This window comes from Aulonocara sp. 'chitande type north' Nkhata Bay, linkage group LG23, assembly GCF_057382095.1.
Source record: "Aulonocara sp. 'chitande type north' Nkhata Bay isolate Kocher_YH1m ecotype deep benthic linkage group LG23, A_spYH_male_GT1.1, whole genome shotgun sequence".
NCBI classification, from domain to species: domain Eukaryota; kingdom Metazoa; phylum Chordata; class Actinopteri; order Cichliformes; family Cichlidae; genus Aulonocara; species Aulonocara sp. 'chitande type north' Nkhata Bay.
The window spans coordinates 30,385,463-30,402,905 of record NC_141365.1 but is presented as its reverse complement, the minus strand read 5'-3'; the positions used below and the strand labels follow the sequence as shown (position 1 = coordinate 30,402,905).

The window sequence follows — 17,443 nt, the reverse complement described above, 5'->3', positions numbered from 1 at the left end:
CACTGTTGCATTTTAAAAAAGCAACGAGTCCTATTCCTAGAAACTGGTCTACATAATGCAGTAAAGGTGTCTGAATCTGCACCTACTGTGCGAGGAATACCAGAAACACTGCGTTTAAGCTCGCTTCACAATCCGGATGGCACGGTTTCCTTACCCCCCCTCTTCCTCCAGGATCCACTGAATGTGCGTCCGTGAGAGCTTTTTATGTCCACCGCAGATGGTAAAATCCACGCTGTAAGTTTTGAACGCGGTGCTCCTCTTGCTTGCAGCTGAACCGCTCCCTCTCAGGTGGGACGTGGTTTGTCCGCGGCAGCCATTCAGACAAATGTGGGAAGCCGCGCACTGAGCTTTCTACTGGAACAATAAAGAGCAACACACACCGCCTCCAGCGCTCCGTGCGCCCCGGCACTGGTGGTGGTGGTGTCAGGGAGAGAAAATGCAACTTGGGCGGCTCAGCAGCGCCATCGCACGGCCTGAGTAAGGTGTTGGCCATTGGTTTGTTTCTCACAATGAGCACTTTACAGCCTATTTAACTTAATAGAGATTCAAATTATTCAGGCCCCAGAAAACAGACTATATCAGAATATAATAGGAGTAAAGTAAACATTGCTTAGATTAAAACATTTGAATTTTATATCAATATTGAAGATAATCCAAAATTACACAATGGGTAATGGGAAATTACAGAATTACACAACTACTAGTAAGGACTACAACACAATGGAGACTTCATACAAATTTTTCACTTTAATTTTTGAGTTTTTTCTATCATTTCACCTAACAGCGATGGTTTACATTCTTTTTTTTATTAGGTTGAAAAAATGATTTGTTATAATTAAAATCAAAGGGGGTTTTTTGGGGGAAAAAAAAAAAACAAAAGCTGGAAATGGCCCGTACGGGGATCGAACCCGCGACCTTGGCGTTATTAGCACCACGCTCTAACCAACTGAGCTAACCGGCCACGAGGCTTTCCGGCAGAACAACTGTTTTTATATGTGTGCCATATGTACTGCTCACGAAAACGGTATAAATTGGTTGAACAAGCTCATATTCTTGTGGTTGGTTCTCTCTTTCACTTTTTCATTGCACTTGTCGCATTCCACGACAACCAATAAAAGCAAATACTAATTCTACGAGGCGAAAAGAAAACCTCAGCCCCACATCGACGACGTCTTTCTTTGCCACGAAGCAGCATCAGCCAGGTCTGTTGCCATAGTTACGAGAGAGCGAGAGAGCGACAGAGAGAGAGAAAGCGAGAGGGAGAGAGGGTGAGACTGATCACGTGACCCAGCAAGATGGCGACTATAATGTAGAATGGGGATGTGAGTACCACGTCTTATTGGCTAACCTTTGGGCTACTAAAACCAGCGTGTGTTCTCACATTGTTGGGAGCCGTGTTTGTTGCACTTTTATTTTGCTACGAAGCAAATGCTTTGTCTTCACAGTGTAACTTTAAAAGAAAAGGGTCCACCAGCGCCGCCTTATCCTCCAGGACAGCCTACCAACTAAAGTGAATCCGCTAACGTTAGCTTTCTTATATACCGTGGTTATCTGTTATTGTGGCTGATTACTCAGCTGGTTTTACTCTGACCCGGGTAGCTCACCTCCAGCTGCGGCTGCACTCTCACCTTGTTCCGCTTGTGTCCTCTTCTCTTTCAGGATTTAAACTGAGAGGGTGGAAATTTGGATCTGTTGCCTAATTGTTCATCATCATTATTATCTTAGAATCAAGATGGCCCTAAATGTCTTTGGTAAGCAGCATCTCACAGTACACGATTGTCCCTGGAATGTCTTATGGATTTAAGAATGGTGTGTTAATTTGTTTATGATTAACTTCCAATCTGTTGTTTAAACATGTTGTTTAAAAATGAAAAGTGGTCAGTGGTCGTATTCACAGAAGTTTCAAATAGTAGACTTGATTTAATGAAGAAAAATCCAGATCCTTTAAATAAGGAAAACTAGTATTGCATTATAGCCATAAGTGGTTCAGTTTGCAGTTATAATTCTTTATAGCATCTCTTATGGACTCCAGGACACTTTGTTTTTAATTATGGTTTGGTTTTTGGGTTGTTGTTTTTTTAACAAGATGTACTGTCTACCATCTTTTGCAATCAAAAGTATGATCTGAATGCACTGTTGTGCCAAATATATTTTGCTTTTCCAAGACAAGCTCTGTAAATTCTCTACAGGCTCCTCATGTTCGTCTTTCTCATCTTCTTTTTTTCTTTTTCTTTATTCATTTTTATTATGACTCACATAATATGTGCAATATAAATATGTCAAATCTGAGGCGACTGTTGTTGTGATTTGGCGCTATATAAATAAAATTGAATTGAATCGGTGTAGATAAGTATTCCCATTATAAGTAAAATTTCCTTCAAAAGTAAAAGTCATCGTTCAGTGGTTTTTATATACATATATATTATATTATATTATCCATCCATCCATCCATCCATCCATCGTCATCCGCTTTGTCCGGGGTCGGGTCGCGGGGGCAGCAGCCTAAGCAAAGAGGCCCAGACCTCCCTCTCCCCAGCCACCTCCTCCAGCTTGTCCGGGGGAATACCAAGGCGTTCCCAGGCCAGCCGAGAGATATAATCTCTCCAGCGTGTCCTGGGTCTGCCCCGGGGCCTCCTCCCGGTGGGACATGCCTGGAACACCTCACCCAGGAGGCGCCCAGGGGGCATCCTTGTCAGATGCCCGAACCACCTCAGCTGGCTCCTTTCGATGTGGAGCAGCAGCTGCTCTACTCTGAGCCCCTCCCGGATGGCCGAACTTCTCACCCTATCTCTAAGGGAGAGGCCAGCCACCCTTCCGAGGAAGCTCATTTCTGCCGCTTGTATCCGCGATCTCGTTCTTTCGGTCACTACCCACAGCTCGTGGCCATAGGTGAGGGTAGGGACGTAGATCGACCGGTAAATTGAGAGCTTCGCTTTTACACTCAGCTCCCTCTTCACCATGACGGACCGGTGCAACGTCCGCATTACTGCAGCCGCAGCCCCAATCCGTCTGTCGATCTCCGGCTCCCTTCTCCCATCACTCGCGAACAAGACCCCGAGATACTTGAACTCCTCCACTTGGGGCAGGAACTCATCCCCGACCCGGAGTGGGCACTCCACCCTTTTCCGGCTGAGAACCATGGCCTCGGATTTGGAGGTGCTGATCCTCATTCCCGCTGCTTCACACTCGGCTGCGAACCGTTCCAGTGCGAGCTGGTTATATTATATTATATTATATTATATTATATTGCTGATGTGCCCCTGGCAGCTGTAATAAACAGCCAAGCTCTCAGTGTTGCAACTAGCTCTACATATTGATAGTATTTTAATGATATGATATATAATATCATAGCCATCAGTGGTTTCACTTTATTTTATTTTATTTTTCATTCCTTTCAGGACATCAGACAATCCGCTAACAGCTCGTATTTGAAATGTGACTTTGTTAAGAGGTCATAAGCGTTTAATCTTTAGCAACCCGTTGTATTTTAAAGTTTGCTTTTTTAATGTAAATATACGAGGCAATTTACTGTAACCCTTATTTTCTGAATGTAGCAAAGGGCCAAGTGTTTCTTACATGTGTTATGAAGGAGGAAAAGTGCCCATTTGTTGTTGCAGATGCCGGGAGTGTGAACAGTCCGTGTGTTTTGTCTGGGTTCTTGTTAGTTTGTGTATCTTTGAGCCTGTGTTACCTCAAGAAAAGGAGGGTGAGACGATTGCCCGGGGAGGATTTGGAGTTATTTTGAAGACAGGATACCGAGACGACAAGTGTTGAATAGATAAGGCTTGTAGAGTGGCCTCTGTACACAAGGACAGGAAGCGGACTGTTAGTTTTACCCATGCAAAGAAGATGGAAGACGGAATACATTTCTGAATTGGCCAGATGCTGACAAAAATATATTTTCGAGGCCTGGGTTAAAGAGGACCTTTTGTACTGATTTCCAGTTTCAAATTTTTGGTCTTGGATTCTGCTAAAGTAGCTTTGCATGGCCTAATGTTTAAAATAAGCTTAATTCATCTTATGATTTGCCTTCACACAGGACCTGAACAGCTATCTAAAACTCTCCACTTTAAGCTAACTTTCTGCTATTGGCTGTTGTTCAAAAACAGCAGGTATCTCCTCTCACTGACATCACACATCAGCCGAAAAGCTCAAACACTGTGTTCAGAGCAGTCCAAACCCTGAGCCTTTGGCTCACAGGGATTACTGTACACATACTGACCTCATAATTTGAAACTCTGTAGAAGCTGTAACCCTATATATGTGACACAAAATAGGGGTCCACTTTAAGTATTTTAATTTAGTTTTTGTTAGATGTTCAGTGTAGGATTTCTTAATTATTTTCACAAACGATATTTTTGATATGTTTATTTCCACTCTTTTTGTACATACAATCTAATTGACTGTTCAAAGCAATATGTGAAATATTACCTGCTATACTGCAGAAGTTATGTGATATAAGACAGTTTTGCTGAGCAAACGAGAAAACTACTTTTCTCAGAGTGCTTTGAAACAAAGCTAGCTAATTTAAGCATTACTAACTATGGAATCATCAAAAACAAGCTTTACATAGCACTGTGAACATGACACTTTATAAATCACATCTCACTTTTCACAGCATGAGTCAGATAAGCTATATCTTTAATGGTTTGTATACAATGGCCAGTAACTCAGTTCAAAATTGCTATGCTTATTTTTTTTTGTTTTGCTTTGGAGTTGTCTGTATGTTTTTGTGGTTATGTGTAAATGTATAGGTACATTTACATGTATGCATATAGGCATTCTGCTACTGTAAATAACCTTATAAAATATTTATTTGTAGAAAGTGTAGGTTCGTAAGATTTTCTTCTTCCTGCATCTTTTCGCCTTGGTGTATGCGAGGATGTTTTTATATGCTAACTCAAGTGAGACACAAGGACAGGACTAAAAAAGAGTGAAGAAGCAGCCAGTGTCCAAAGGAAAACTTTGAAAAAGCTTCAGAAATCCTGGACACCAGATGAAAAGATGAGGAGTAACTCAAAACCTTTGCTCAGTGCTGTGAATATACACAAAATGCCAAACTCAGAGCAGAATAAGATATAAACAAAGCGAATAGAAACTGCAGTATAATGAAGTACAAAGAAGCAAGACATCATTCATTGCAACTACGTGACTGATTCCTCTTTAACAACCTGTTTTATGCTTTACGGCACATAAAGGATAAAGTAAACAGCATGTCGTAGTGACCGATGATGCCTTTGTCATGCTTATGTAACAAGACTCACTTTGTTCCAGTACAAGTGGAAGTGTTAAATCTCATTTCTGTTGGGAATTGAGGTCATTGCAGTAACAACACATGCAATAGATGTAAAGTGCATAATTTAAATGTGTACCTTGGGATTTTACAGGCGCCACAATGGGTGTCTTTGAGTAGAAGTGCTCAGCAGCTCCGCAAGAGTTCACCCAGACTCCACACCAGCGCCTGGGGCCAAAAGTGTTTCGGTTTTAATTAGAGATGGCACGATACCACTTTTTTATGTCCGATACCGATATCATAAATTTGGATATCGGCCGATACCGATATGAATCCGATATAGTGTGTTTTTTAATCAATAAAACTGTTTTTTTTAATATCTTGCTTTTTGTATAAGTTCATACTCAAGTTAAAAACAAAACAAAACACTAAAGCTATTCTGTTATACCTGTATGCAAAAAATGCACTGCACCCAAAATATTTCATAGTTCAGCAAAACTGATCAATCTAATAAACTTAAACTTGCTCCATCCTCCCTATTCTGGTATTTTAAAGAGTAAGCAACCTAACTAATAGGATTCTAAAACTCCCAGCAAAAAAAAAAAAAAAAAAAAATAGGGAACCACCCACCCTCCACCTCATGATGCTTAATTGACGTAAAAAACTATAATTTGATGCAGTGTGAAAAAAAAATGCACAGAAATCAGTTATTTTTCAAGAATAATTAAATAGATTCAACATCTTTCTTCAACAAAATTGCAGACTGCACAGATGATGAAGTACTATAGCTTACTAGGGTATATTAGACTTAATAGTTACTATATACAGTAATGGACTTCTATACATTTTACATCAGATTAAAACTTTGGATGTAAGATTCAGATAATTATTTATTAAAAGCCAGACATTTTAAATGAGAATAAGAAAGAAAAATATGTCTTTGTGCCCCCTTTTCCCTGTTCGTGCCCTATCGGCCCCCCTGGCTAAACTTTGCTAGATCCGCCCCTGCACAGTTACCAGCCGTCAGCTACGTAGAAAAGGATCCTGGTGTAGAAAGTAATATTAAATAAATTCTAACAACAGCTGATCAAGCTTAAACGTGCTGCTGTTGTTCAGCCGCTGGTTTCCTCTTTCTGGCGCGAAGTGAGCAATAAACAAACAAGAGAGACGGACTCGCGACAGAAAAGCCGATCAGCTGATCATTGATCAGTTTCATGATTGAAGTAGCAGCAGCAGAGGGAGAGATAGAGAAGCAGTCGCTCCATATATCGGTTGTTAAGCTTAACTCTGGAATGCTTTACAAACATTCAGAGATGAACTTACACACTTGCTTTACTTCTTTCTGGGATAACTTCCTCGGAGATGAAATGCTGGTTTGGTAGCGAGGCTACAAATACACACAGCCGCTCTATCACGTGACCCGTACTGCTGCTACGTGCTACGGTTATGAGCCGAGTTACGCCATGTCGCAAGTTTTGTGAGGTGCTTTTTTGATATTTAATGGATCAGATTACATTTTATATTTCCCTCCGATATCCGACCGATACGTAATATCGGATCGGTCCATCTCTAGTTTTAATCACATTCGCTAATACTACTGTCAGTGTTGTTTATGGTGTGTTACAACCGAATAAAACTACAGGGGAACACTGCCATGATGTTGATATCCATCTACAATTAATTTCACACGGCCTGAGGAAGGGAGGGGAGCTGACAGTAAAAGCTAGTGTGAGGGTAACAAAGATAAACACTGCACAGCTCATTTAAAAGCAACCACGGTATAAATGAATCTTTCACAGCATTTTATGCTTCACGGAGTAGATTTATTCATTAAGCCACTTAGTCGCCAATTATGCTCTGTGTGGTTTCTGCTGTGGAAAAAACTTAATCCATCACTCTGATGTCCCAAGGTAATTGCATACAGACTAGAAAATAAAGCAGTCATGCTGTCAGTGTTGGAGCGTAGATTTCTGTGTTTGTTTGGCTTGTTTGCTTCAGCAATTTCAAGGCTTAGCTGTGAAATTCATGTGAGTGCCCTAAAATCGTAATGCTCTTCCCTGATGTGATTGTAAAACATTTGATTTTTGTCTGTACATTAAGCTTCCCCTTTCTTTACGCTGGTCTAATGTCAAAGAGATAATGACTTGATCAATACATCCGCATTCTGATGCAGTTATATGTTTAATGAATTAAAATTAAAATTTAGACACAGAGCTGTTGCGTCACTGTCATGTTTTCTCCACATGGGGGTGCTGCATCAAAGGAATTAAATGAGAGCTTTCTGTGTCCTCAGATCATGATGAATACAGGCCACCAGTGTGGAAATCCTACTGTAAGTATCAATATACCTTTTGTTTGTTTGTTTGTTTTTTTCAAACATACCTAAATATTTTGTCTTCTTTGTTTTCAATGATTGTTTGATGATTTTATAACATGGCCTCTTTCCCGTCACAGTGTATCAGCTCCAGCAGGAGGCACCTCACCCACGCAGAGTCACCTGCACCTCTGAGGTGAGAGCACATGTCCTTATTATCAACCAGCACATTCTAGCACGTCTCATATTTTGAAATCCGCTTTTTATCTGTGTGATGTTGCAGTGAAAAAACATAAATAGATCTGCTAGATACACACGAGGCTTTGCTCAAATTCTTATCCTCATTGAACTCGTCTTCAAATGCAAAAGTAGTTTTTCTTCTCTAACATGTTTTCTACGGTCAGCTCAACAAGACAGTCACACTTGGACCATAGTTGTCAATTTTATTGCATTTTTCACTTGCAGTATTTTGTGGTGATGTTTCTCAATCCCTTTATCTGGATAAACCTTTGCTTCTTTAAAAGTTAAGGTTTCTGCAAGTGAGATTTTGAATGTTAGCAGCAGAAAACTATTTGATAACTATTTAAATCCATTCCCTATGCTTGTTTTGGTAAGTGGTCCAGCATTGTGTCCATGTTAGCATGTTGGTCGCCCCCAAAGTTTATAAAGAACACAAAAGTGAGTCAGGTAGGAGCACTAACTAAATTCTAAACTAAACGTTCAGCCAGTTCACCAAAAGAAAAAAAAAAAACTTTATTCTTTTCTGCGTTTGTGTGTCTGTTTCTGCATATCTGTGCATATATTCTAAGTGCCACAGAGTAGATACTAGAGATGGACCAATCTGATATTACGTATCGGTATCGGTCCGATACTGACGTAAATTACTGGATCGGATATCGGAGAGAAATGAAAAAAAAAATGTAATCTGATCCATTAAATATCAAAAAAGCACCTCACAAAACTTGCGACATGGCGTAACTCGGCTCATAACCGTAGCACGTAGCAGCAGTACGGTTCACGTGATAGAGCGGCTGTGTGTATTTCTAGCCTCACTAGCAATCCGGCATTTCATCTCCGAGGAAGTTATCCCAGAGAGAAGTAAAGCAAGTGTGTAAGTTCATCTCTGAATGTTTGTAAAGCATTCCAGAGTTAAGCTTAACAACCGATATATGGAGCGACTGCTTCTCTATCTCTCCCTCTGCTGCTGCTACTTCAATCATGAAACTGATCAATGATCAGCTGATCGGCTTTTCTGTTACAAGTCCGTCTCTCTTGTTTGTTTATTGCTCACTTCGCGCCAGAAAGAGGAAACCAGCGGCTGAACAACAGCAGCACGTTTAAGCTTGATAAGCTGTTGTTAGTTAGGTTGCTTAATATTTCTGCTAAGTACTCTTTAAAATACCAGAATAGGGAGGATGGAGTAGGTTTAAGTTTATTAGATTGATCAGTATTGCTGAACTATGAAATATTTTTGGTGCAGTGTATTTTTTGCATACAGGTATAACAGAATAGTTTTAGTGTTTTTTTTTTTTGTTGTTTTTTTTTTTAACTTGAGTATGAACTTATACAAAAAGCAGCAAGATATTAAAAAAACTGTTTTATTGATTAAAAAATACACTATATCGGATTCATATCGGTATCGGCAGATATCCAAATTTATGATATCGGTATCGGTATTGGACATAAAAAAGTGGTATCGTGCCATCTCTAGTAGATACACAAACATGGTGAAACAGAGCGCGGACAGACCCATATTGTGATGTTGGGACAGTGTTTCCTACACATAGACTTTACTTGGGCAGGCCATCCATGTATATTAAAGCCCAGTACTTTGTGCTATCCATATCCCTTCCTGTCTTGTATTTTTCTGCTAGCGCTTTGACCGATTCGCTTTTGTGGAGCTCCTTGATGATTGTTTATCTGTGCCTCCTGAGTCTTTTGTCACATAGTCGTACTGTCTCAGACCCCAATATGCTGGTCTGCAGCTGGTTGCTGTAATCATTGTTTTGCAATAGTGACCTGCTGCAAGCTGAACAGTGCCACGACAGTAGACAGGTAAAGTTACAGTCCATGCCTCATACTTCATTTCATGCTTGCCCTCTGACCTGCTATCACAACAAATCTAGTCAAGTTCAGTGTATGCTACAGTGTGAGTGTTGGATATAGCTTGCTCTAGTTGTATTGGTGTTCTTCGTGCAGCTGATGCGATAGCACTTAACTGAAACAGGCTTCCGATAAATGACATACTACATGGGCTTAATTATGGGGCCAGGCTTTGGCTCTTAGGACACCTGGGGGGAATTTAGCAATGAGCTGGGCTGCAGTCCACTGGAAGCAGCTGAGCTCCAGCGTGACATCTTGTGGTTCTGCATGTATATAGCATGTGAAGCAGGTGATGAAGTCTACATGTGTACTTGTTGTACTTGCTCTTACTTCAGAAAACTGCTTCTTTCCATGCTTTGGTAAGAACCCGCTGTTCTGTTAAAAGTTTTAGAGCGTATGGGCATGTGTCATTATGGATTTTTCAAGTGAAATCTACTGAAATCGTGCAAAGGACTTCAGCTGTAAGTTTGAGACCCCTTTACCCTGAATCTCTAGCATCAGCATAGTTTCTGTTCTTGGTTTTAATGACAGTTGAGTGTGATAATAACCAACAACAGAAACCTTATTGGTGTAGATCAAGTCTGGAGTAAGCATGTTTGTCTCCTCAAAGAGACTGCTGACTCAGCTTGTACCAAGGCTGATTGTTTTTTCTGCTGCACTTCACCTCTCAGTTTTTTTCAGGGGCGACATTTGTCAAGCTGTCTTTAATCTAAAGTTGTCAGCCGGCACTATATCATGCTCTTATTATGTTTAGCTTTGGTATTATTAAGGCAATCTAACAGGATTTTTCACACTCTGTCCCTGCCGTACTCAAAGCTGTTCTGCTTCGTTAGCAGAGGAACAGGCATAACAGGATAGATGGGAGAGATCAGAAATTATGTTGTGCTAAAGGTCACACGCTACACTAATCCAGAGCTACACAAAGGACATGAAAAAACCTCTTAGCGTCGTGTTCCAGCTGATCCTCATCCTCTGAAAATGCAGGCTTGGTGCTTCACTTGTTAAAGTACTAAGGAAATATCCAGTTATTCCCACAAACGAATTCACTTGTAACAGCTTTATTTAATTATTACAGCAAACTGAAGTGTGTTTATGTCTTAGTTAGTGGTGGAGTAGTTTATTGAGAAGAGGTTTTGTCCTAGCCCAGGGCACGCAGGTGGTTTGGCATGATGCTGATGTCCACTAAATGCCACGCAGCAGCACATCTGCTCAGCATGGGTTGGAGAAATCCAAGGGGGATTAATAAAGATGGATGGGGGGGTTGTACATCTGGTTTTTGCGTGTAAAGACAGTCATCTTAGGGTATGATGGGAGGATAGTAGGCTCTGTGTGTGTGTGTGTGTGTGTGTGTGTGTGTGTGTGTGTGTGTGTGTGTGTGTGTGTGTGCGCGTGCGTGCGTGCATGCGTGCGTGCGTATGCAAAATGAGCAGCTGTTGTGTCTGATGCCCTGGCCTTGGTTTGGTAGTCACCGCTGACCTATTTGAAGCAAGCAGAACCCCCCCCCACCAGCAGCCCCACTTTGTCTCCTGGGTGTGCAGCCGTATGTGATTTAATGATGCACCAATAAGCACTTATCTGCTGCTGGTACTTTTGGTACAATTTGTGGTGCATAACAGTGGTGCAAAGGAGACAAAGAGAGTGTGTGTGTCCTTTAGCTGGAGGACCGGAGGTTACGCTGTGTTACTGCTATGGCAATAACATTTTTTAAAGCAGTGCAATCAAACAATCAATTACACAACATTAAAGAAGCAAACACAGCCTGCAGTGCATTTAAGTGACTTGGTGTTGAAAACATTTGTAGGTTTATTGATTTGACTTTGCTTTAAAGGGCACAGAGGCAAGAGTAGTGCCATGAAAAACTCTGTTCTTGACCAGGTTTTTTGAGTGGATAAAACATAACAACACCTCTCTGAAGGAAAAAGGTCATATAATAATCACAAACATTTACTAGCCACATGTTTCTGAAATATAGTATCAGAAATTTAATATGTGGATAGGCTGAACAGTTCAAAGATTTTCAGTAAATCTGTGATCATGGTTTAAAATTTTCTGGCATGGTTTAGCGGATTCAGACTTTCTAGACAAGTTGGTTCACATAATAGTTTAAAATGTACTCATCTGTGCAATAACTGATATTTTAAACATTCAGTATTGATTTCATGTTAAAGCTGCTTTCCTGTTGATATTAACTGAAGGGTTAATTTAGCAGTTGTTTCAGATGACGATGATGTTTGGTCTTGTTGGTCTTTTATCACTTCTTTTCCATGAAGCATAGTTACTCTTGTTCTTTTTGCTCTTGTATTATTGTATTGCCAGTTACCTTCCTCACATTCTGAGTGTGAGGAAGGTAATTATTTTTGCCATAAATTAAAAATATTATAAGGTGATTTGACCACATAAATTGTGAAGAGAAATGTCATATTGGGACCATAAAGTATAATTTTACTGTAATATTTTATCTTTTCTTCCTTAAAGGTTATCTATTGTGGTAATTCCCATCTCCATATTTTTATTGTTGGAATCTTAAATTGGGCCTTGGTGACCTTCAATTCACATTTTTCAGAAATGAGCCGTTTTAACCCTTTAAAGCCGGTCAGAGCAGCACGCTCCGTTTTGCGTAACTATTTTTAAATACCTGTAGAACCGGAACCACGTAAGCTAGCGCAATAATTTTTTTTGCATATGAAACCAGAGGAGTTGTACTTACATCTTATGCTATCAGCTTGTCCTCGGTCACGGTTTCCTTCCACATATATCTTTGCAAAAACTCCATAAAAAGCACTTGCAGCAACAAAAACATAATATTCCAGAAACACGCTTTGCCGATCCGATCAGCTGTTTGTAACACTTCCTACGTCCATCAGCGCGAACTATCGCATGTCCTCCATTTCCTGCCCAAAACCGGAAGTGAGGTCATTTTGCGGAAATGTAGTTTTTTACTATCAGGGCCTTATGAGCCTATACTGGTGTTTTTAAAAGTTATGTTTGACTTTATGACTTTCTGTGTCTTTTCTGGGATGCTTAGGACTCATATTGCACTGCTGGAAATAGTTTATTTTGATGCATATGCTGCTTTTTTTGCAAATTTGCATTATAATATTTATTTTCGTTTTTCCTGCAGTATATAAAAATTGGTGTATTTCAAAAATAAAACTATGAAGACACTCAAAATAAATTTCCTGTGGTGGGAAACTATTTTGTGAAAATTTTTTGTATTTACAGTTTTGAGGGATAAGCCTCTTAAATTTCTCTAAATAGAAATATATGTTAAAAAAACAAAAACGATTTTACATTTTTTTGTACTTTATTGCACTTTTTTGCAATTTATATAATTACTATGCACTTAATGCAGACATATTATTAAAATTTGGGATATAATGGTTGTATTGATGTATATCAACTTGAAATGCTTCCAAAATTGGCCCTACAGCATGTAAAAATATAATATAAGCTCTGGCGGGCTTGGTTCTATGGTAGGTCTTAAAGGGTTAAGACCCTTCCTTCTCCCTTTTGGCCAGCTTTGTTCTGATTGGTTGCACCTTTTAAACAGAAGGTTGGTGGGTGTTACTTCTGTGCTCACAGGCAAATATGTGTGCCTGTGCTGACCATATTAGTCCCATCCCCTTTTTAGTGATACCACACAGATATCCAAGAGTAGAAAAGTGTATAGCAAAGTCTGAACCTTTGGCTCACAGAGTGGACTACATACAACTTGCAAATACATACCTTTAGCTGCATTTAGTGACATCATTACTACCTTGGTTCAGTTTGCCTATTAGCAGAAATACTCAAAATGTTCTGGTTAGATTTGCATGAAGAGTTTTAACAGAGGTGAGTCTTAGCCTAGCTCAAAGTAGAGCCGACCAATAAAGACTGATACTGACACCGACACCAATATTTAGTGAAAAGTCTGATATTTTGGCTGAATTTTTTTTTTAAGTTTCCTTTCAGGCACACACAACATATTTCCCTAACATTTGTTATTTATTTTTTATTTATTTTTGCCTGACTCTGTTCAGATCAGCTAGTTTTTGTGTTTGTGGTGTTCCAAACATGTCGGTAAGTTGTAGAGTGCCCTCTGGTGAGCAAGCATGCAGTATCTTTATTTAGCTTTTTTCATTGGCCTCTGTAAATGCTGGTACCGACATATATTCAGATCCACTATTTTTTTAATTTCATGTGTTTGCTTCCACGCCCTGTCTGACACATTGTGAAAAAAATCTTTCCATTTCCCTCTGTGCCCTTTTATTTCATCATTTCATTCAAAAACTTTGAAAAGACTGAAGATAAGCTTCTTTTTGCTTCTTTCCCCCCCAAGCTTGCACTCAACAGTATGTCCATTGCATGCATGGTTTACTGACAGGCCTCAGAGCAGATCTGGACGCTGTCCAGAGGTGCACGTGCATGGCAGACAGCAGAGATCGCATGTCTCCTCTCTCCTCAACAGCTAGACTAATTCTGCCCCCCCTCGGGATTTTACCAACTTGACCACTTTTGCATTAGAGTCAGTAGGCATTTAGTTTGTGCTCCAATTTCTTCTAAAAATAAAAACTTGTTTCCATCGTGACTCCATGTACAAGTGCTCGATTTCCATTCCCTGATTGCTCCTTATCTACATCTTATGGTGTTTGAGACCACCCCCCACACACACACACACACACACACACACACACACACACACACACACACACACACACACACACAGACATAGGGCATTTAACTTATTATTTACCATTGTTTGTTAGGCCCTTGCTGATTTATTGGCTCAACAGCAGTTTTGCTGAGAATAACACGATGCTCTGCTTTTTATCTGACTCATGCAATTTTCTTGATGCCCACACACTCACAAACTCTCACTCATACACACACACAGCTGAGTGTTAAGTGAGGCTTACATTCAAATGCTGAAAATGTTACATGCTCTTTGAGCAAGAGCACACAACTTGTGTAGTGTTAAAGCATTTTACACACTGTATTGTGAGATTATTTTAATTTTTTGTTTATTTAACAATCACCATTTCTCTCCCCTACAGGTGGAAAACCGACCTAAATACTATGGCAGAGAGTAAGTTGGCTTTCTCTGTAGTAGTAGATTGTGTTAAGCACTTTGTGTCATTACATTATAAACAATGAGGATTATTTTCAATTGGTATGTGGATTTTTCTTCATTAGATTCTTCAGTTTATCAAATAAGCTTACATTTAGCTATTTTTGCATCCAGGTTCCATGGGATGATCTCAAGAGAAGAGGCTGACCAGTTACTGAGTCAGGCAGAGGGCAGCTACCTCATCAGAGAGAGTCAGAGGCAGCCAGGCACTTACACACTGGCTCTAAGGTATGCTAGTTTGGGGAGACAGAACAAACATGAGCTTATTGGCAACACTAGATTTTTCAAAAAAACCGAGAAGAGCATTCTGGAGTAAGAGCATTGTCTTTAAGTGATGACGGGATGGATCCTGCTACTGGGCCCAAACTACTATGCGTTTAATAAGGCTGTTGTGTTTTTAACATGTTTTAATGCTTTGCATCTTGTTTTATTTAATCTACAAGCACCTAAAACAGTCAGTGATCACTGTCAGCCTCTTTCGGTTTTTATTACCGCTAATTTTAAAGCTCAGTTTTTAAAACCTTATGATGTAACTACAGCCCAGGCAATGCAGCAGTATATTAATGACTAACCTTGTATTATGGATGGATTTTCTCACTTGTTCTCCTGACTGAAGTTTGGTCCTTTTACAACATCCTGCCATGCAATTGCATTTGTCCCTAACCATCGGGAACCCTCACATTAACTTCTATTGAGTGGAAAAAAGTTAGCGTTTGTCCTCCAGCTTCACTGTTTATATTATGCTAACATAGGTGTGTCGGTAGCGATTACGTAGCACATCATTAGCTAACACATACCAGCTATCCCAATTTCAGTAACCCTGCAAAAGTCACTGCTGTTTAGTTTTCTGTCTCCATTTATGTTGGAAGTGATAGCAGAGCTGTAAGTTTTACCTTTTCTCTCAGTCAGAACATGCTATATTATATTTAGATGGAAACTAGCAAGCTAACTCCCTGGTAACTTCTAACTCCGTTAAGTCACACTGATCATTTTATTACAGATGAAAGAATTTAGACAGTTTTCAACTCTCAGTGATGGTGCAGTGAGCGCTTGACTTTGGGACCTGCAGCGTAGTTTGGGCCCAGACATAGCTAATGACATCAGACTTAAATACTGGATGGAATGGGAACATGAAGGGAAAACCTTCAAATCAAGGACAAACAGTATCCCACATTCTTGATTTTTAGTTCACAAACACTTGTTGTAATGACTAACTACTCCTGACATTTTGGAGATGTTAGCTCTTTATACAGTAAAGTTACAGTGGGATACAAATAATATCAGGCTGATCCTGCCATGATTTGTTCCCCCGGTTCAAATCACAGACAAACAGGATCCCACAGCTGTTTATGTGTTTAAACCCATTTTGCACAGAGAGGCATTTTTTGAAAAATGTACTGATAGCAATGTTGAATATTATTACACAGTGAAAAAAAAAAAAAAAAAAAAAAACTACAGGTAAAATAATCACACCGTGACGCCTCTGCCTTTCTAAATGGAGGGACAGTAACTGTGTGTGTATATGTAAGCATGTAAAACCTGAAGATAATCAGATTAACAGTATTTTGTTTCTATCTGCCATTCTGCAATTCATCTCATGTAAACAATAACGTGGCGCACAGCGCGACGTGAAAAACATTTTTCTTGTAAAGCAAAGGGGGGGGGGGGGGGGGGTGGCTAGCAAAAAGAGTTTGGGAACTACTGCACTAATATATAATATATATTAGTGCTGTCAAACAAGTAAAATGTTTAATCTAATTCGCCACAGGGTTACTGTGGATTCATTTTGATTAATCATGATTAAATATCATTCATTTTTATTCAATATTAATCACATTTCATTTTGCATGATAAAAACAGACCCCAGAAAAATGGGAAAATATATGCACTTAACATGTTTATTGAACATCTTAAACATTCATGTTAACAAAAAACTCTGTAAACATTTATCCACTCTCTCTGTCACTCTTGGAGAGGCACTTCAAGTCCTTGAAACGAGGAACCAAAGCTATGTAAAGCGCTTGTTCTCAACGATATTAATAGGTCTGCAGTTTGTTGCAATCCACTTGGCAATTGTGTCAGTCAGTATTTCTGAGGTAGACTTACTCAGTCCCCGATGCTCCGTGAGTGGTTTGTCGCAAGCTGGGTGACGCGTTAGCCAAGGTCCTAGCAGCATCCCCGACTAACGTATGCTTCGTGTCAATGTGATATTTTAAGCTGGAAGTGCTTCGGTGAAAAGAAAATTCCTTCTTGCACAATGTGCAGAATACTTTATGTCGGTCGACTGTTCCGTCTTGTTATTTTTTTTAATACTCAAATTTCCTGTTGAGAGGATTGGATAATAGAAGAGAATGGATGGATGGAGTATAAATTGAACCATAAAGGAGATATTTTATGGTTTATGGTTTAATTTTATGGACTGCATGTGAGCACAGTTCTGTTGGTTGAAAAAAAACCCCCTCTCTGTACGCAGATATGCAAAGGGACACAATTGCAGTGCGATACATAAATCATAGCTCTAGTACCAACCAGAATCTCTACATGATCAAATTTACTGAAAGGAAAAGCTGTAACCTCAAAACTTCCATCATTTGACTGCCTTAGCTCTGTGTTTATATAAAGTTTAGCTACTAGCTATTAGCCATCTGCAGTTCTACAATATTTATAGCTATCAGATATCCATGAT

At 39.7% G+C, this 17,443-nt stretch overlaps 2 protein-coding genes and 1 non-coding gene across 7 annotated transcripts in view; 1 reads left to right on the top strand and 2 right to left on the bottom strand.

The window, feature by feature from the left end:
- The window catches only part of LOC147302189 (FERM, ARHGEF and pleckstrin domain-containing protein 1-like), a 69,467-nt gene extending 69,066 nt beyond the window's left edge, over nt 1-401 (bottom strand). For all 3 annotated transcript variants that reach the window (XM_086284370.1, XM_086284373.1, XM_086284372.1), the window contains exon 1: nt 155-401. The gene's annotated coding sequence lies outside the window, so the exon portion shown is untranslated. The remainder of the gene's footprint in view (nt 1-154) is intronic.
- A 486-nt stretch (nt 402-887) lies between these two features.
- Nucleotides 888-961, bottom strand: trnai-aau (transfer RNA isoleucine (anticodon AAU)). Its single transcript has one exon. It is a non-coding gene; the product is annotated as a tRNA-Ile (tRNA).
- A 236-nt stretch (nt 962-1,197) lies between these two features.
- The window catches only part of LOC147302187 (N-chimaerin), a 29,318-nt gene continuing 13,072 nt past the window's right edge, over nt 1,198-17,443 (top strand). The window contains exons 1-6 of one of the 3 annotated variants that reach the window (XM_086282564.1): nt 1,198-1,322; nt 1,660-1,751; nt 7,527-7,565; nt 7,688-7,743; nt 14,684-14,715; nt 14,872-14,985. In XM_086282564.1, coding sequence (XP_086138690.1) covers nt 1,733-1,751; nt 7,527-7,565; nt 7,688-7,743; nt 14,684-14,715; nt 14,872-14,985 — 260 coding nt within the window. In that variant the 5' untranslated portion in view covers nt 1,198-1,322; nt 1,660-1,732. Of the gene's footprint in view, nt 1,323-1,346; nt 1,525-1,659; nt 1,752-7,526; nt 7,566-7,687; nt 7,744-14,683; nt 14,716-14,871; nt 14,986-17,443 lie in introns of those variants that run through there. The other 2 variants (XM_086282565.1, XM_086282566.1) reach the window with 2 other exon arrangements.